The sequence below is a fragment of the Lissotriton vulgaris genome, unplaced genomic scaffold (genome assembly GCF_964263255.1).
Source record: "Lissotriton vulgaris unplaced genomic scaffold, aLisVul1.2 SCAFFOLD_410, whole genome shotgun sequence".
In the NCBI taxonomy this organism is placed as follows: Eukaryota; Metazoa; Chordata; class Amphibia; order Caudata; family Salamandridae; genus Lissotriton; species Lissotriton vulgaris.
In genome coordinates this window covers 1289320-1309852 of record NW_028244089.1, presented here as the reverse complement: position 1 = coordinate 1309852, position 20533 = coordinate 1289320, and the positions used below count along the sequence as shown (strand labels likewise).

The 20533-nt window shown below is 47.2% G+C and overlaps 1 protein-coding gene across 2 annotated transcripts in view; it reads left to right on the top strand.

Moving 5' to 3' along the window:
- The first annotated feature begins 9300 nt into the window (after positions 1–9300).
- The window catches only part of NCKIPSD (NCK interacting protein with SH3 domain), a 312878-nt gene continuing 301645 nt past the window's right edge, over positions 9301–20533 (top strand). For both annotated transcript variants that reach the window (XM_086948742.1, XM_086948741.1), the window contains exon 1: positions 9301–9566. In XM_086948742.1, the coding sequence (XP_086804868.1) occupies positions 9396–9566 (171 nt within the window). In that variant the 5' untranslated portion in view covers positions 9301–9395. The remainder of the gene's footprint in view (positions 9567–20533) is intronic.

The window sequence follows — 20533 nt, the reverse complement described above, 5'->3', positions numbered from 1 at the left end:
AAAAGGCTGCGCTTGCACAGTCTTAGGCATGAGATTTAATGATTCTTAGTAGTGCAGAAGGTCCCGCCTCCCTGCCCTCTCTCTCCTTCATTGGCTGGCTTCCTAAACGGAGGCCATCCATTGGAGGAGAGATGCGTCGCTTCAAACAAGCCCCGTCTTTTTCGGATTTGGGGGCGTGATTTTTTGCATTCTTTAGCCCTGTGACGTCGTCCGTCACTCAGGACAGCAAACCACGCCCCCAATTCCGAAAAATTCTGAGCTGAGCGGCCGCCATTTTTTTTGTGTGTGTTGTGGTGAGGATCAGCACAGCTGCCACTCCAGGTAAGTTTTCATTTGTTTCTTGTTTCCTCTTCGTCTCCGTGTCCATTCCTCCTCGTGTGAGTTGTATCTATCATACCATACGGCACGCGTGGTCTTTCATTCTAGTGCGATCTCTACTCATAGCTACTCTTTTTCTAAATCTCGGTGTCACGCGTGTCCATTCCTTTCACCTCCCCCGCCTCTCCCGGTCCTTGTTGCCAGTTGCGAAGCTGAGATGTGAAGAGCCTGTTTTATAAACCGTGGGAGACTTTTTTGCGCATTTCCGAATCTCGGCTGCAGAGCGGAAGTGGTGGACGCGGTGGGCCGGCTGCCTGAAGGGACACTTTTACACAAGGGTCTGAACGGAGCCTGCGACTCGTGATGTTTCTGGCACAGCTTGCGTCTCTGTGTGCCCTGCTCAAGGCCGAGCATCTGGAAGGGTTTTCTCCTGACTGCGGGTTTCATCAGTGGGAGGAATCCACCCTGTGTGGCGGGTGACCTGCTTCTCCCAGCCATCCCAGAATGCCCCAGTGTGGAGTGACTGCCTCACGGTGCAGCATCCGCCCGGTCTTGCATCCCACAGCCAAACTAAACGGGACTGAATGTTGTCACTCGGTCGTCCTCGTGGTTTAGGTGTACACTATGTATTTATGAAGAGAACTGGCTCTTTTGTTGCTGGAAAAAAGCGCAATTAAAAAGGGGCGGGAGGACTCTGCCAACCAAACTTTGCTCTCTTCTTTCTCTGCAGGGCAGCAGTTCCCGCGTTCACTTAGACTCTAGTATTTTGATTTCTTGGGGGTGTTTCACGGAGCGCTGCGTTGGGCTTTGTGGCGCTCAGTTCGTCCCATTGCAGCTGAGAACTTGCGATTTTTCCAAAGGAGCTGCAATAAAACGTAGCTGGTTTAAAGAAGTTATGGGGGAACTTCTCGTCATCTCTGTCCACCTCCTACGTACACACACTGTTGGACAGGCTATCGGAATGTTTGATGGCCCCCATGACCGCTCCTCCCCCCTTCTAGCAGGCTTCTTTAAGTTGCAGGACGTGTCCCACCTCCCTAAATAGCTCAAGCTTGGATCCCGCGGCAAGGCTTCCTTCCCGCTGTACATTTCAGATATCCCCTCCAGTGGGTTTCCGCTCTTGCACACGTGTACACACTCTCACACCCAGTCACAAAGATTTCCCCAAACTTTGACCCACTTTGACACAAATTCTCTCACACATGACTCCCTCGGACACGAGCTGTGCCCCTCCCTCGCACACTCTGTCTCTCACATGCCCCCCCCAGGTTCAGAGCCCCATCCCTGTGAGTGCGGGCCCCACCAGCCCTCGCCGCGGTGCCCGCTCCACTTCACGTGCGGTGACCGCAGTGACTTCCCCATCCCCGCTGACATCTTGAGTCTCTCTGCACCCGCGGTCCCTCCCATCAATAGCCTCCTGTGTCTGGCTGTCAGTGCCGCGGGTGCAGCGCTTCAAAAACTCCCACGTCACTTGGTGCCACTTAAAGTGCACCCAGCCCGCGATGTTGTGGTGCCGCCCGACCCTGTGCCGGGAGGAGCCTCTGATCGCACCTGAGTCTCATCACCGCCGGAGGACGCTAATAGTGTCTGCCTGTGTCTCACGGAGCGGAGGATTAAAATGTAGGTTACGGGAGCTTCAGGTCCCTGTTTATCCCGTTTGCTGCCTCAGCTGCAGGGCGCAGCGGGGAGAGGGGCAGGCAGAGGGGGGCTTTACTATTTTATTTACCCGGACTTCCTCTGGCCTGGATCCGAGAGCACGGCACTTGGGAGGCTGCTGCCCCCGGCCAACAGCCCTTTTTACACCCCCCTTTTATGCCCGTGAATGCAGCAGGTGAGGGGAACCCGGTGCCTTCTGCAGCCTGGGGTCAAAGGGCACGTTTTGCTTGCAGAGGTGACCAGATCAGGATACTGTGGAACTGCCCTGTCGGTGGGCGTGAAGGACGGTGTGGCGAAGCCGAAATTCTACCCCCGGATATTAAGTATTTCTGCAGATGGAGCGGCAGCAGCAGGGCAGGTTGGAGCCCCCTGTTTACATGCTGGTGCTAAAATTATAATCTTTTTGTGTCTCTTCGCATCCCCAAGTGGCAGCAGGTCATTGGAACTTTCTTAATAGTGAAATTAATGTTAATAAATCATTGAATTAAATCGTTTACGGTTCTGTCGCCAAGACTATGGGCCAAGTATAGTCCCCATTTTTTTTTCTTTTCTTTTCAATTGTCAACTCCACTGTTCTACAGCTTACTCCACTGCTGCCTTGATTTAGCATGTGCTGCTGCCGCCACAGCGCCACACATTAGACATCCTTTGCTACTGGTGAACTGGAACTTTAATGCTTTCAACTGCAAGTCCCACAATGCAACTGGCGTGAGCTATTCACACCTGATGTGGGGCGTCTCGGTATGTCTGGCAATGTAAATCCGGATTTAAAAAGCAACAGAGAAGTATACAGGAGCTTGTGAAGGAAACAACTTTCAACGTAGCCTAAGCAAAACTCTCTTCGCTACATCTATATATTGCATTTTATTTTTATCCACAGAGCCTCACCATTTTGAGTACAGAGAAGCTGTAATTTATGGCGCCGCCGCACCGCTAGGGCTGCCCTGCCAGGATCCGAGATTTGCGTCCTTAAAGTTGGAGATTTATTTTTCAAATTTTGAGCCTTATTGCTGTGAAATGGTTTTCCAGCATAATTTCCATTACCCTCGCCTTAAAACAAATTATGAACAATGTTGGATTCCATGTATGCTTGTTTGTGGTGGGCGTGCCTCTGCACTACATACTTGCACAATGCGGCAAGTTATTTATCTATGCACACTGCAAAAGTCTCCGATCACGCGCTCAGGTGTAGAGGGCACGTGTGGACGTGGTGGCGGGTCAAGTGGCACTGCAGAGTAAAAGAGGGTGTATGCAGTCTTGCTGTGATGTACCTGGGGAGACAGGGACCCTTGGAGTTGACGGGGTGCCTAGAGAGGAAGGGCAGCCCAAGGAGCAAGTTCTTGAAGGCATTACTGTAGGCCAGTGGTGGTCACACTTTTCAATGTCGTGCCCCCTTATGCGCCCCCCCCCTCCCCGCATAAAAAAAAAAACACAAATCATTGCAGGGCCCCCAACATTTTTCACAGTTAATCTATCACATTTACAATTTTTAAATATGTCTAGTCTTATTTAAACAGTACAGTTATGTTAAACCTTTAAATTAAAAAACGCAATCCAATACATGATTGCCAAACAAACTATTCTGGTCAGCTAGGCCTTACGAGGATGTACAGTCTGATTATTAGAAATGGGGCTGGGAGGATTGAAGCATATTTGGAGTTGACACATGCTCCCAGCCAGATATAAATAACACACTGTTTGTGATGGCCCATTACACAGTGGCTACTGCCTGCTCATTTGTTTTCAGTTTAAAACAAAGCACTGCTATTGGCATGATGCTGCTTTTAACCAGACTCTACAGCTCCCCATGTGGTCATTTAAGGCCCATTGCTAGCTCCAACCCCTGGCCATTTTGAAGACCTCTGCTCTAGGCTAAGACTCAGGAGAAGGAAGGAGGGTTCTGTGGTTTCCCCGAAGCACCGCAGAGAAGACCTTGTCTTGATTTGACTGACCCTGATTTGTAGTTTGTGAACTCACGCTGTGAGGTGGTCATTTCTCTCAGACAAGTGGGCTTTCAGGGTGGAGAGATTATTTTTGTTTACTGGTCTGAGCTGTGGTCTGCTTTAGCTGTGAGGAAAGATCCCATCCTAGAGGTTGGAGGCGAGACGGTGGTGGGCAGGTGTAAGGCCTGTTCTCTGGAATCTAAAGTATTTAGAGGTTACTGGGCACCATCTCTGTATGTCTGTGTGTGCGCGTGGCTCTGTCTGTGTGTGCGTGTGGCTCTGTGTGTGCGCATCCTCTGTCTAAGTGTGCGCGTGGCTCTGTGTGTGCGCGTGGCTCTGTCTGTGCGCGTGGCTCTGTCTGTGCGCGTGGCTCTGTCTGTGCGCGTGGCTCTGTCTGTGCGCGTGGCTCTGTGTGTGCGCGTGGCTCTGTCTGTGCGCGTGGCTCTGTCTGTGCGCGTGGCTCTGTCTGTGCGCGTGGCTCTGTCTGTGCGCGTGGCTCTGTCTGTGCGTGCGCGTGGCTCTGTCTGTGCGTGCGCGTGGCTCTGTCTAAGTGTGCGCGTGGCTCTGTGTGTGCGTGCGCGTGGCTCTGTGTGTGTGTGCACGTGGCTCTGTCTAAGTGTGCGCGTGGCTCTGTCTGTGCGTGCGCGTGGCTCTGTCTGTGCGTGCGCGTGGCTCTGTCTGTGCGTGCGCGTGGCTCTGTCTGGGTGTGCGCGTGGCTCTGGGTGTGTGTGTGGCTCTATGTGTGTAAGTGTGTAGCTCTGAATGTGTGTGTGGAACTCTGGGTATGTGTGTGTGTGTGTGTGTGCCTCACAGTGTGTGTGTGTGTGGCTCTGTGTGTAGCTCTAGATGTGTGTGTGAGGCTCAGAGTCTGAGTGTATGGCTCTGGGTGTGTGCGTGGGGCTCTGTGTGTGTGTGTGGCTCTGTGTGGGTGTCTCTAAATCTATGTGTGGGTAGCTTTGTGTGTGTGGCTCTGTGGGTGTAAATGCAATGAGTCATGCATTTGCAAGCTATTAATATATTGTCATTGTAAATGACAATGACATTTATTTAACGATTAAGCAATTGGCAATGTAAATAATGCCATTTATTTAACGATTAAGCCATTAGCAATGCAAAGAACAATGCCATTTATTTATGATTAAAAATAAACAAAACAAAAAAAAAGGCAATGCTATTGCAAATGTAAATAACAATGCCATTTATTTAACGATTGAGCTATTGCAAATGTAAATAACAATGCCATTTATTTAACGATTAAGCGATTAGCAATGCAAAGAACAATGCCATTTATTTATCATAAAAAAAAAAAAAGGCAATGCTATTGCAAATGTACATCACAATGCCATTTATTTACCGATTAAGCTATTAGCAATGCAAACAACAATGCTATTTACTTATGATTAAATAAAATTAAAAAAAATAAAAAGCAATGCCAAAAGCTCTACCTTTAATAATGCCGAGACCATTGCATTGTAAATGCTTGTTACTTTAGAACTTGTATGATTACTTATGTGGACATGACTACATAGAAATGCACGGAGGTGAGGGCAACCTGTTTGGTGCCACCTGTTGTGATATGTTTTTCTCTTCTCAGACAGGTCAGGTACTCCATTTATGAAGAGCATCGATTATTTTCATGAGATAAAGGATAGGTAAATATTTGCCTGTTGCTCCATGGGACTGCATTGTCTGGAGGGTGGCAGAGTAGGCCCATATTATGGTGGAAATGTTGCTTGGCACAGGCTAAATCCTCATACACCTTGTAGAGAGATGTTTGCTTCAAAAACACCATATATATATATGGAAACCAATGTGAATTTACTATAGGACAATATGATTACTTGTTTGGATGCAACTGCTTAGGAATTCTTTGAAGTGAAGGTGGCCCATTTGGTTCCACCTGTTGCAACAAATGTTATTCAGCTCAGACAATTTACAATTAGGAAGTGTAGAGGGGTGCTCCATTTATTAGGATCAATATGAATATTGGTGAGCCAAGTTAATCTTCATGAGATAAAGGATGGCTAATTATTTTCCTATAAATCCATAAGAATGCATTGGCTGGAGAGGGGTAGGCTAGGAATATCGAGTCATGAATCTCGACAGGACAGAATACCATAACAATATTGAGGGGCAGAATATCAAAAGTTTAGTTTCTATACATTTTCTATAACACTTTCACCTGTACATACCTCAGTGATGTCTGATCCAAACAAGCGGTCTTCAAGCTATCAAAATTCCCAATTCACAAATTCCCCAGCAGTCTTGTGTAATGTTCACTGTACAGTCAAATCCTTTATTTAAGTTCATGTTTTTGCAATCGGTGGGGACAAAATAATATGAACGACAGTCAACACCTGCTTTGACGAAAAATCCTCTTCCTCAAGAATGTAAAAATAATTAAATACATCTTAGGTGCAATCTTATATTAAAATGACGTGCACAAATATGCTCATTATACTTGTCAAAAACCTTTTTTACAGCAATAATTAAGTAATGTTAAAACGTTTAACCCCTCTTATGTATATTGCTATCATAATGGTAGGATTTACAGTAACATATGTGAACGTCAGAAATGTTATACATCAGATTATGCTTGACCCGAAAACTCCTTTTATGACAGGCAGTTATCTAAGAAACCATCAATGTGTTATACATAAAGAACAAACACTGCGCTAGCATGAGGCGTCATCTGTTCTATAAATAAACAGAGAGCAACTCACGGGCTAAGAGCAATCATGTGTATCGTCTTTGTGCAGTGGCCCAGACATGATTCGGCCCCAACAGTCCACTTGAACTTCTTCGATCAGTGAAGAAAGAGAAAGAAGAAGAATAGATAAAGGACAATATATGCGATCAGTTGCTAGTGGCAGCTCTTCAGTTAAGGTGGAGGAGTGCCACCCCACTGCTCTCTCAGCAGTGCAAACAGGAAAAATAAAATGATAATAAATCAAGGTTATTATCATTTTATGATTCCTAGCTGAATTCGAGTCTAGGGCTGGGAGGGGCAATCCTGATTGACAGCATCTTGAAGCAGGGAGGAATGGTGGGCACTGTAAGTGTGCATGTCAATTTGGTTGGCTGCCTTATGACGGCCAATCCTGCATGCGATCTTACATCTCTCCAACCCAAGCTGTGCAACAGAGCTGTGTGGAGATCAGCCACAGGCTCCCTGTCCCTTAGTGAGCGTCGAACAAAGCCACTCAGACCAATCCTGGTGCTGCTCTCATGCTGGTAATGGTATTACCTCTTAAGATTAGTAACAATGGTCTAAGTGGCCCCAGGGGTCCTAAGAAAGGCTTGTGTCTGAAGCAGCTTGTAATTGGGTTATGTCAAGATACACCAATTGAATTGGTGGTCAAGTATTATGCAACAGATGCTGGGAAACACGATAGATACAATATAACATTTATTAACTCCATAAATAATATATCATAAATGATATGCTAGTTCCAGGGCTCAACAAACCAGTGTATAGTGCGTGGTGACAAGGTGATTAAAAGAAAGCATCACATTGACAACATTGCAGAAACATTGAAGAAACTCCATGGGTAAATTAACACAGTTTAAAGGTTTTTTTTGTTGTAAGCTGGTCGACGACGTTTCGATCTCAACTACTTGAGATCATCATCAGGACGTAAAAGTGAGCATTCGGAATCCTGACGTTGAATTGGATTAGGGAGGTAGTCTTGATGTGGCGGGAAAATTAGCTGCAGCGTCTATGCCCTATCACTTGGGTAGGCGCTTGTTGAGCAGATCAAAGCGAGGGATTCCACCGTACAAGTTAATTCGTAAGGATCGAGGGGATCGGTCCGCGCAGATTCAGGCAGCACTCAATGCCGTGTTCGTGAAAAATCACTGGGAAGACCATTGTTACTAATCTTAAGCATTCATTACCCCAGGTCTTAACCCCTCCCCTGCGGGGCTAATTCCCCTGCTGTGCTGGGGGGAAGGGGGGCGCGCGCAGCGCCGCGGTACTCATGACGAGCTTGGCTCGTCATGCAGCACGGTGGCGCTGTGCTCATGACGAGCTGAGCTTGTCATGACCACGCCCGTTCCAATGAAATGCCCAGCACAGCAGGGAAATTATCCCTGCATGGGCGCGGCGCAACGGTCATGATGAGCTCAGCTGGTTATGAGCACAGCGCGACCGTGCCTCATGACGAGCTGAGCTCGTCATGAACTTGCAACGGGTTAATATTGGGGTGGCCTTGTTCCTCATACATAGGTAATGGTATTACCAGCATGAGAGCAGTGTCTGGATTGGCCATAGGGTGTCTGGGACCCTGTGCATTGGCTGCTGGGAGTCGACAGGAGCAGAAGACCACAGAGGCGGTGGTCAGCATGTGAGTTACATTTTTTCCCCCATTTTTCTCCCGTGTGCTGCCCTACCAGTTTTCCTTCACGGTAGCCTCCACTGTCAGTTGCTGTGATGGGTGGACTACAAGGTTATTTTGTTGCAATATTATTTTCTTGTTTTCCCGGGAATGTAGGTTTTTTTTACATTAAAGAAATGAACTTGGAAATGACTGCTACATTAATAAAGACTGAGAAAGACATGCATAATCCTCGCCTCCAGCCCTGACACAGAATTGAAGGCTAACTTCAGCAATAGAAGTAACAAAGCTTCCACAAATCTGTTATACATGTACAAGCGTAACATATTTCCGCTCTCGTTATTTCTTTGAGCTCAAATGTATCACTATCTTTGCGGAATTTGACTTAAAGGAAGGGCCTGGAACAGCTGATAATCGCTGACATCACCGCGCACGTGCAATGTCTGGTGACAGAGGCCACGCGCTGGGATTTCCCTCACCCCCTGTGTTTACAAGCTAAGCATTAGGCCCGAGATGAAATAGGAACAAATGGAGCGGCCATCTTACATTGGCAACAATCGTCGTACGCTCCTAACAAACGTTCACAAGAGATTAAATAAATGTCATAACCGGAAATGAAAATACATTTTTGTCATTTATATTTCGTCACACAGGGAGAAGGGGTGTAAACATACATTAAACCTTTAAAAGTGTATACATTATTTGTTTCCTCAAAATAGTAGTATTTACCTTCACAAACTTTGTAGCGTTTTTACTAAAACAAACAGCAGAGAATTGTAAACTACGATTTCGGCGTTCACATTTGCAGGCTAGTGCTTTTCACTATCTTTCATTAGTAGATTCGACGAAGTGACGTATGAAATACTAGAATACGTCAAGGTATACGGCAAGTCCTTGTTATTTGAGAGAAAAGTTACACCGCTTCCTTCCTCCTATCGTTGGTCTATAATTCCTCTACTCCCAGCATGGCCGTCTCTGGGCAGATACACATGCGCGCGGTCTAGACGTTAATATACCCCTTTCTAACGGGGAAACCCAGAGTCCGCGCATGCGCAGTGAGTAGCGCTGCCTGTCAGTGGGTACCGCGCCCGGTTCGTCCCCCGTGCGCGCGCCCCGCCGGTGTCCCTCGCCCTCTCCCGCCATGTACCGAGCCTTGCACGACTTCCGGTCCGCCGAGGCCGGCTCCATGCGCTTTGGCGCCGGTGAGACCTTTCTTATCCTGGAGCGGACGAACGTGCACTGGTGGCTAGCCAGCCGCTGCGCCAGCGGGGAGAGCGGCTACGTGCCCGCGGGGTACCTGGAGCGCGTGCAGGTGAGAGCGGGGGCGGGGCCTGGGGAGGGGTGGGGAGTGCAGCTGGAGGCCTTGGAGAGGGGCCTGCAGAGAGGCCAGGTGTGGACAGAGGTGGGCGTGGGGTCTACCTGGACATCCACTCTCTGCATGCAGCATGTCAGGTGTGTGCACAGGTGGGCATAGAGTCCAGGTGTGGACAGAGGTGGACGGTGCACAGCCACTCTCTGCATGCAGCATGTCAGGTGTGTGCACAGATGGGCATAGAGTCCAGGTGTCGACAGAGGTGGACGGTGCACACCCACTCTCTGCATGCAGCATGTCAGGTGTGTGCACAGGTGGGAATAGAGTCCAGGTGTGTGCAGAGGTGGACGGTGCACATCCACTCTCTGCATGCAGCATTTCCGGTGTGTGCACAGGTGGGCATAGAGTCCAGGTGTGTGCAGAGGTGGACGATGCACATCCACTCTCTGCATGCAGCATGTCAGGTGTGTGCACAGGTGGGCATATAGTCCAGGTGTGTGCAGAGGTGGACGGTGCACATCCACTCTCTGCATTCAGCATGTCAGGTGGGTGCACAGGTGGGCATAGAGTCCAGGTGTGGACAGAGGTGGACGGTGCACATCCACTCTCTGCATGCAGCATGTCAGGTGTGTGCAGAGGTGGGCATAGAGTCCAGGTGTGTGCAGAGGTGGACGGTGCACATCCACTCTCTGCATGCAGCATGTCAGGTGTGTGCACAGGTGGTCATAGAGTTATGGTGTATGCAGCATGTCCGGTGAGTCCAGGTGTGGACAGAGGTGGGCGTGGAGTCTACCTGGACATCCACTCTCTGCATGCAGCATGTCAGGTGTATAGAGGTGGACAGGGAGTTCAGGTGTGCATAGAGGTGGGTGTGCACATCCATGCTCTGCGGCATGGCAGGTGTGTGCACAGGTGGGCATAGAGTCCAGGTGTGTGCACAGAGGTGGATAGAGAGTACAGGTGTGTGCACAGAGGTGGGCAGAGAGTTCAGATACGTGCATAGAGGTGGACAGAGAGTTCAGGTGTGTGCAGAGGTGGACAGAGAGTTCAAGTGTGCATAGAGGTGGGTGTGCACATCCACGCTCTGTGGCATGACAGGTGTGTGCACAGGTAGGCATGGAGTTCAGGTGTGTGCATAGAGGTGGACAGAGAGTTCAGGTGTGTGCAGAGGTGGACAGAGAGTTCAGGTGTGTGCAGAGGTGAACAGATAGTTCAGGTGTGTTCAGAGGTGGACAGAGTTCAGGTGTGTGCAGAGGTGGACAGGGAGTCCAGGTGTGTGCGCAGAGGTGGACAGGGAGTCCAGGTGTGTGCACAGAGGTGGACAGGGAGCTCAGGTGTGTGCAGAGGTGGACAGGGAGTTCAGGTGTGTGCAGAGGTGGACAGGGAGTTCAGGTGTGTGCACAGAGGTGGACAGGGAGTTCAGGTGTGTGCACAGAGGTGGACAGGGAGTTCAGGTGTGTGTACAGAGGTGGACAGGGAGTTCAGGTGTGTGTACAGAGGTGGACAGGGAGTTCAGGTGTGTGTACAGAGGTGGACAGGGAGTTCAGGTGTGTGTACAGAGGTGGACAGGGAGTTCAGGTGTGTGTACAGAGGTGGACAGGGAGTTTAGGTGTGTGCACAGAGGTGGACAGGGAGTTCAGGTGTGTGTACAGGGGTGGACAGGGAGTTCAGGTGTGTGTACAGGGGTGGACAGTGAGTTCAGGTGTGCACAGAGGTGGTCAGGGAGTTCAGGTGTGCACAGAGGTGGAGAGGGAGTTCAGGTGCTCACACCTCTACCTGCAAGACGTTCACATGTGTATAGAGGTGTACAGGATTTTCAGGGATGTGCAGAAGTGGGTGTGAAGTTTACTTTAACATCCTCCAAATGCAGTGTGTTCAGATGTGATTTAGAGGTGGAACAGATGTTCAGGTGTGTAGAGAGGTGAGCGTGGATTGTAGGTGCTCGCATCTGTCCCTTCAGGATCGGTCAGGTGTGTGCACAGGTGGGCATAGAGCCCAGGTGTGGACAGAGGTGGGCGTGGAGTCAGATGTTCAGGTGTGTAGAGAGGTGAGCGTGGAGTGTAGGTGCTCGCATCTGTCCCTTCAGGATCGGTCAGGTGTGTGCACAGGTGGGCATAGAGCCCAGGTGTGGACAGAGGTGGGCGTGGAGTCTACCTGGACATCCACTCTCTGAATGCAGCATGTTTGGTGCGTGCTGTGCAGAGGTGGGCGGGGAGTTCAGATGTGTGCATAGAGGTGGGCAGAGAGTTTAGGTGTGTGCATAGAGGTGGGCAGAGAGTTTAGGTGTGTGCATAGAGGTGGGCAGAGAGTTTAGGTGTGTGCATAGAGGTGGGCAGAGAGTTTAGGTGTGTGCATAGAGGTGGACCAGGAGTTCAGGTGTGTGCATAGAGGTGGACCAGGAGTTCAGTGGTGTCATAAGTGGAAAGGGAGTTCAGGTGTGTATAGAGGTGGACAATGAGTTCAGGTGTGTATAGAGGTGGACATGGAGTCTAGGTGCTCGCACTTCTTAACAGTTAACCGCAGTATGTTCAGTGTGTGCCCAGTGGTGGACCGAATGGTCAGAGGGCGTGGAGTCTCCCTGAATAGCCTCTACTTGCAGGATGTCAAGTTTGTGCATTGAGGTAGACAGGGGGTTCAGGTGTGTGCATAGAGGGGGACTGGATGTTCAGTTGTGTCAGAGGTAGGGGTGGAGTCTGCCTGGATATCCGCTACCTGTGGGATGTTCAGGTGTGTTCATAGAGGTGTACAGGGAATTCAGGTGTATACAAGGGTGGATAGAGAATTCAGGTGTATACAAGGGTGGACAGGGAGTTCAGGTGGACAGGGAGTTCAGGTGGGCATAGGGGTGGACAGGGAGTTCAGGTGGGCATAGGGGTGGACAGGGAGTTCAGGTGGGCATAGGGGTGGACAGGGAGTTCAGGTGTGCATATGGGCGGACAGGGACTTCAGGTGTGCATAGGGGTGGGTAGGGACTTCAGGTGTGCATAGGGGTGGGTAGGGACTTCAGGTGTGCATAGGGGTGGGTAGGGACTTCAGGTGTGCATAGGGGTGGGTAGGGACTTCAGGTGTGCATAGGGGCGGACAGGGACTTCAGGTGTGCATAGGGGTGGGTAGGGACTTCAGGTGTGCATAGGGGTGGACTGGGACTTCAGGTGTGCATAGGGGTGGACTGGGACTTCAGGTGTGCATAGGGGTGGACAGGGAGTTCAGGTGTGCATGGAGTTCAGGTGTGCATGGAAGTGGACATGGAGTTCAGGTGTGCATAGAGGTGGAGAGGGAGTTCAGGTGTGCATAGAGGTGGAGAGGGAGTTCAGGTGTGCATAGAGGTGGAGAGGGAGTTCAGGTGTGCATAGAGGTGGAGAGGGAGTTCAGGTGCTCACACCTCTACCTGCAGGACGTTCACATGTGTATAGAGGTGTACAGGATTTTCAGGGGTGTGCAGAAGTGGGCGTGAAGTCTACTTGAACATCCTCCACCTGCAGTGTGTTCAGATGTGATTAGAGGTTGAAAACATGTTCAGGTGTGTAGAGAGGTGCGCGCGGAGTGAAGGTGCTCGCATCTGTACCCGCAGGATGTTCAGGTGTGTGATCCACAAACCATTGCATACATGCAAGTGTGTGCAGTGCAGGTCTGTAATGATGCACAGGTGGTTGTGGAGTCCAGGTGTGAACAGAAGTACCACAAATCACTGTATTAATGTATGTGAAGGGAGTTCAGATGTGTGCAACAATGGAAAGGAAGTCCTGGTGTGTGCATAACGCTGGACAGGGAGTCCAGGTAAGATCAAGGCTTATACCTGTATGGTTTCCAAATGTGTACAAAAATATGGACAGAGAAGGGAACAGGATTATACATGTATGTGAATATAGTTATGGTGTTGGCAATGGTGGGAACAGTTCTCACGTTTTCAAAGACCTTGACTCCCTGTATTTCCAATACAGCAGCGCCATGAGTCACTATGTGTTTGTAGAGTGGGTCCAGGTGATCATAGATGGAAGACCTTGAAGGGCTAGTCTGCTGCCTTCTGGCTCTCCATCTGTATAGAGTTGTTCACTATTTCCACGGATGAAAGGAAGCACCAAAAACTATATACATATATAGTGTTACATTTAAATTGGCATTTCCACCTAACTGTAATGTCACTTTAACTTTTTTTTTAAATTAATACATAGCTACGCCGGCCCCCCTGCACCGTACAGCCTTCAGCCTTTCACATTGGGGAGTTGGCTGCAGGGTCTGGCCTGTGGCCAAGCTCTGTGCCCATTCCTTTCTTCCCCTGCCGGCGACCTTCCTCCGCCATGCACAGCCTTCGGCAGTGTGGGGTTGGCTGCAGGGCCTGGCCTGCAGCTAACACCCCACGGACGGCCTCCGGTGTGGGTTAGCCATAGAGCCAACTGCCCACACGTGGCCAACCCACCACAGACACTCAAGCTCCCCTCTATTGAAGCCACATGGTTGTATTCGTACAAAGCTAATCTATGCTTAAGCACCCGACAGATTGGCAAGAACCGCTCCTTGGTAATTGGCAAGATATCATTTGTAGGCATCGTCATGAATATCATGTTCCCTCTGCAACTCTGCAGAGAATCATGCCTGTTGTGGCCATTCTCACGAGGTAAATAACTTGAGTGACAAGACCTTTGTTGTTACTATGAGGATTATGTGTACACATCACTACATATTGCATTGATTTACACAGAAAGGAATGTATGTGCTAAAGCTCTTCTGTTTTACTTGATGGAGCAAATTGAACTAAAGAGCCTTACTTAACCAATGGAAACAGATTTTAGGTAGGCCTTGGGCAATATTGGCATTCCTGCCACGTCTTCCCATTGGAAGCTACACTGTTGTTTTGTTAGCTACAGAGTAGCTCTTTGTGGAGACAATTGTCCATGATGGAAATTGCTCATTCTTGACTTGCGGTTATCAGAGCACTGGTCTCGTATACCTTAGCGCAGGTGCAAACCTATAGACACAAGCACTCTTTCCGTATTCAAGGCCGCTCATTGTTTCTAAGTTGTATGGCTGATCTGGTTGACCATTTCTTTGAATTAGGATATTTTGGAATTTGTCTTGGAGGTACCGAAGTTTCCTTGGGTGTACTCCAGTTTCTTTGCATTCCAATGCGGATAACCAAACAAAGACAAAAGTTTTGCTCTCTGAAAAGGGTACAGTTATCAGTGTTTCGCATTCCAATGAAGCAAATTTAGAAGTGGCCCATTATGTGGGTGTCACTCGGATAGTTATATAAGATCACTATTTTAAATGGAAGACCTGCCTATATAGACTGATCAGCGCTATTAAGGACCACTCCATTTTAACAGTTGCTGCGCTTGTGGGTCCGTTCTTCCTCTCATATGAAGGTTTTTGAGCATCAGTTCACATTAATGAAGTTTTATGGCCCTTTCGTGTTTGGTAACCGATGCACAAACACTGTATAATCTGGAAAACAAATGCTTGGACACATTATCAATTATTCCTGCAATCCCACAGTACGTGGGTCAACAACAGATGGGTGTGTCTGTAGCCTTTGTGAAATCCAATAAAGTTATAGTTTTCTATCGTATTAAGCTGGGACTTTAGCAGCCTTACTATGGAAGGAATTTGAATGTTTTAGGATCTATCCAAGTTGTGTGTTTGCCCAAAGCAACCTAATCTGCTTCCAAAATGTGGTTTCTGGTTCAGTAGAAAATAGTATGCTTAAAGAGATGGTAACGTCAAAAATTCATTTCAACAAAGAGATTTGACCCTCAGAAGCTTAAAGCTGACTCAACTCTTGAATGAGTGCTACACATCTCTTGCCCCTCAAATACATCTTTAATACAACCTACACCTGTTTAGTTTTAAAATGTACTTAAAAATGTTTTGATCATCTCAATTTGTGAATAGTACTGAAAACTGAAAGTACACCACCTCTGTTCAGTTATATTGGTATGTCAGACAAGGATGTAGATGTAGAGTCCATTTATAACGCGCTAGCAATCGCTCCAAGGAGCATCTCGGCGCCAATATAAGGACAACCAGATGAAAAGGTTGCCTTACTGCTTAAGGAGACCATAACCGGGATCACACTAGCGCTCTGGCCATTGGGTCTGGAAGATTGTAAATCCAGGTTTTCAATTGCTTGCGGAATTCAGACTCCTTGTCCATTGCTCTTAATAGAGGGGGTAGGGCATTCCATGCTTTGGCACCCAATACCGCTAGGGATTTACCCCCGCGGGTTTTGAGTCTGAAACTAGGAATGGTCAAAAGATTGGCATTGGAAGATCTTAGTGCGCGTTTTGGACAGTATTTTACAAATTTTTTCCTTAGGTAAGTGGGGCCTGAATTATGCACAGCGCGAAAGGTAATTGTTAAAACTTTGTGGAGGACCCTTTTAGTTATAGGCAGCCAATGTAGTGCATTGAGGGCTTTGGTTGCTGAGGATCTTCTTGGCCATTTCAGAACCAGCCTTGCAGCTGCATGCTGCACCATCTGGAGTTTATGGGTAACCATCTTATTGGTACCAGCATACAGGCTATTGCAATAGTCAATGCGGGAGGTGACTAATGCAATCGTAACAGTTTTCCTTGCTTCGAGGGGCAGCAGGTCAAAGAACTTTCTGAGCATTTTTATTACCCCGAAGCAAGTGCCTGCCACTTTTGACGCCTGATGTTTAAAGGATAGATCGGCGTCAAACTGTACCCCAAGGTTGCGAGCCGAGGAGGTAGTGTGGGGTGGAATTTCTGCCTTCTCAGGCCACCACAGTCTGGGGATGAAATCATTATTTGAGCCTATGGGCATGATCTCGGTCTTTCCTGTGTTACATTTTAGGTGGTTTTTCCGCATCCACTCAAAGGTGGCCGTTAAGCAGCACTTAAGCTTTTCCTCCCAAGCCTGATTGTCTTTGTCCATGACCAGGATCAGTTGGGTATCGTCGGCATATGCTATTACATCTATGCCGTAGGACGATATCAGCTGAATCAGGGGTGCGGTGTAAACATTGAACAATGTCGGACTCAGACTGGAGCCCTGAGGTACTCCCGTTGACAATGGCTTCTCACTGGAACGGAATTCCCCCAGAGTCACCACTTGTCTCCTGTCACTAAGAAAGTTTTTTATCCACTCTAAGGCAATACCTTTAATGCCAGATGTTATTAGCCGGTCTATTAAGATGGCATGTGAGACCGTGTCGAAGGCCGCCGACAGGTCTAATAGTATCGGGACGGCCTTCTTGCCTTGGTCTAGAGCTGAGCGGATGGTTTCAGTAGTGAACAGGAGAGCCGATTCGGTGGAATGCTGAGTCCTAAAGCCAGCCTGATTGGGGTGCCATACTTCATTATCTTCCAAGAAGAGTGTCAGCTGTTTATTCACTGTAGACTCAGTGATTTTACACAAAGCTGGAAGTAATGAAATCGGACGTAGATTGGATAGTGTGGAGGGGTCGGGAAGTTGGTTTTTTTGTAAGGGTTTTACAGCTGCCAGTTTCCACTCTGGGGGGACATAGGCGGTGGACAGAGAGTTGTTAACGATAACATTTATGTCCGGGTTGACAATATCCGCAATAAGATGTAAGAGTCCTATAGGACATGGATCAAATGGTGATCCTGATTTGGTTGCCAGGATGGCCTTTTTTGTCTCCTCCAGGCTGATTGTACGGAAAGCTGTAAGCTGGGTGACTTCCTGCCGAGTAGTTTCGTCCTCATATATTTGATCAAAGCTGGGAAATGCTAATGTTCATGGTTCCAATCTGCCTTTTCCATAAAGCTATAAGAAAACGCTCCCTGTGAGATATTTATGGAGTACAGTATGCATACTTGCACCAATGCAATACATTTGCTATTGGCTCAGTGCAAGTACTCGGTACATGGTTAGGTCATCAACTGAGAGTGGAAGCATGTGTGATGCATCATTGAGATTTTTTTTCCTTCTGTTCTGGTCAGTAAAGTACTGGTTTAGAATTTATGTACAGAGTGGACATAATTGATGGTTTTAGAGCCAGTAATGTAAGGACAATTATCTTCTTTAATTACTAGCATACTCTTGCTTTGAATTATTTGTTTGTAGTTTAAGCGTTGGTATGATGAATACTTTATTTAATTGCTACCGGAACGTTTTTAATCAACTTGACTGACTATCATATTATACTTAATATAGCAAACATTCTAGAAGAAACAGATATTTTGGTTATTTATGTGGTATTTTGTGTAGTGTGTATGCAGGGCTTTAAGTGGGGAAAAAACTGGTGGTGCTCTTAAAAGGGGGGGGGCACATTTCTTAAAGGGGTGTGGCCTATCCGAGTAGGGGCACGGTCTAAATCAAGATAACTAGCATTGTGTGCTTAAGAAAGTCATGAAGTTGCATCCAGCAAAGGATAATAAAATAGGCAAAAAAGTATATTTATTAAGTATAAGCCCATCACTCACAAACCAAAAAGTTAATACACAACCAGGCAGAGGCACACAGAAAGGTTTAACAGGAAAATAGCCACTTTCTAAAAGTGGTATTTCCAAACTTAGAATTTAAAAATCATCTTCACTAAAGGGTGTGTTATTAAATTCTGAGTTCAGGGATACCAGATTCCATGTCTCTATCTTGCCGTTATGGGAAGATATGCAGGTAAACATGTTACACAACATTCCCCATGTTATCCTATGGGCAAGATAGGCTTTCAATAGTGAAAAACGAAACTGACAGTATTTCAATATCAAGACATGTTACCCACACTAGTAACACCAAACAAAAACCGGGGCATCTGGTCACCCTACCTTTGACCTTTGAGGCTGAAAATAGTGCCCCCCTGAGCCCCCTTTCGAGGCCCCCCAAAAAAACTGGGGGGGGGAGGGGGTGTCTGTGGGGTCTCCCCCACTTAAAGCCCTGTGTGTATGGGACCAAAAGGCAGCAGAGCACTGTAGAGGGTCCGAGGCAGAAATACAAACAGTGAGTAAAGTTCTAACGGGGCTGAGAGTGTGTGCGTATGATTACTTTGGTGTGATGTAGTGACCTTGAAAGAGGTGTGTATGCAGGTCTCTCCTGAATTGGAGCAGAGTTGGTGACGTCTGATGGATAGAAGGATGTTGTTCCAGATCCTGGATGCATACATTGGGAAGATACCCAGGATCGGAACCGCATCCTTGCAATGAAGACCATGATGTCACAAGATAGCAAGCAAGGGATAATGAATATGTTGCTCCGATCTATCCTAGGAAGAATTCTAAACATGCAGAGTTAGTACTAAAATGTATACCACATACAAAACTAGATGCCAATGTTATATGCAGTGTTAAAGGGAGCATACATGTTCTTGAATACAAACCTTCCAGGACATTTGCAATTGTGGCTGACAGCCTAGCAATAGCAAAACCTGTGTAGTTCTTGTCCGTCCATCCATCCATCCATCCTTCCTATTTGGTAGGGTGCCAGGGCAGTAGCAAATTACTGGGCTCCAATAGTGTTAATGCAGGCTTTTTTGCTACTCATGCCCTGAGTCCTCTGTATTGTTGACCATCAAACAGGGGATCAAGTACTTTTAGCACTTGGCTGCAGGATAGAATAGCGGAGCTGTCCATGGCTGACTGTCGGAGGTGCTGTGAGCTAGAAACGCAGAACTCAGCAATACACAACATCGAAACTCAAGTAATTGCCAACCTAATGCTTTTACTTGGAAAAAAATACTTCACTTCACACTCCACTAATTGGTTTGCAGAATATCGAAGAATTTTATATATATATATATATATATATATATATATATATATATATATATATATATTTAAATAACAGGGCATCACACAATTTGGAATCCTTCATAGGAGCTTTACAAATATTACCAGACACAGATCAGGTACCCTAAAGATTCATCTCTTTTAGGAGACACAATCTTAAATATATAGCCCGACCTACAAATGGAAAACATTAGCATATTGATTATTACTAGAGAGACTAGCATCCTTGATACAGACTTAATTTTTAGGCAGTACTTTTGATGTCTGAGCTGGTACCCTAGCAACCGACCAGGAAATGTATCATTTATATCATAAACCACTTTTTTCTCCCAAGAAGAGTCTCTTGTGCTGTAGAAAATCTAAAGCAAGTATAGACCCTTTTTGTGTTTTTTTTATTCTTATTCTTATCTCGGAAAGGAGGTTTCAGAGTGGATGTTTAGGGTAATGGCTTCTGAAGGGCTACTCCCAGGACCAGGAATGTTCGGCTGCCGCATTTCTCAGGTGTGAACCTCATGGTCTATCTGAGGAGCTGCGTCATTGGGCTTAGAGTCTTTTGCTGAATATATTTAGCTGAAGTGGACATTTAGGGCCAGATGTATCAAAGGGTTTAACCCATTCTATGTCAATGGGAAAATGCTTTAGTACATATGGTCCTTAGTGTCTACAGCTTTTGAGAGTAATGCATGTGCTGAATAATGCTGACTGATGGAAACGAGATCTGTTTACTGATTGGCAGGTACAGGAGTTGGCTTATCGATGCGAGACGCGATGCAACTTTACCAGCTGTGGTAGGGTGTGAGCCTCCAGAGTCTTGCAATACAGATGAAGGAATAATATTTCAGTTTTACCCCAATACAGGGGTTCCTTGGACCTGCAATCCTAAGCATGCACATTTTAACTGTTGAAACTTGTAGAGTGCAGAGCGGCCCACCACTTAGCAGTGCAGTAGAAAAACAAACAGACAGAAAGGTACACGTGAGTTCATTGAAGCTCTTAAGGGCTTAGGCCTAAAAATGGTTGTTTCTCCGCCCACACAGTGCGCAGGTCACCTGTTAGATCATATCTTTACTTCACTCAGCTCTTGCTCGATCTTGACCCCTTTATTCCACTGTTGTCTTTAACAGATGATGTATCTGCATTTAACACCTGGATGCCTTATTCTTTGGACATCATTGCCTGGTTCGGGTTATAAAGTCCCATACAACTAAACAATCAACTTATTGGTATTCAGAACCGCTAATAAAAGACAGACTCCATTGTAAA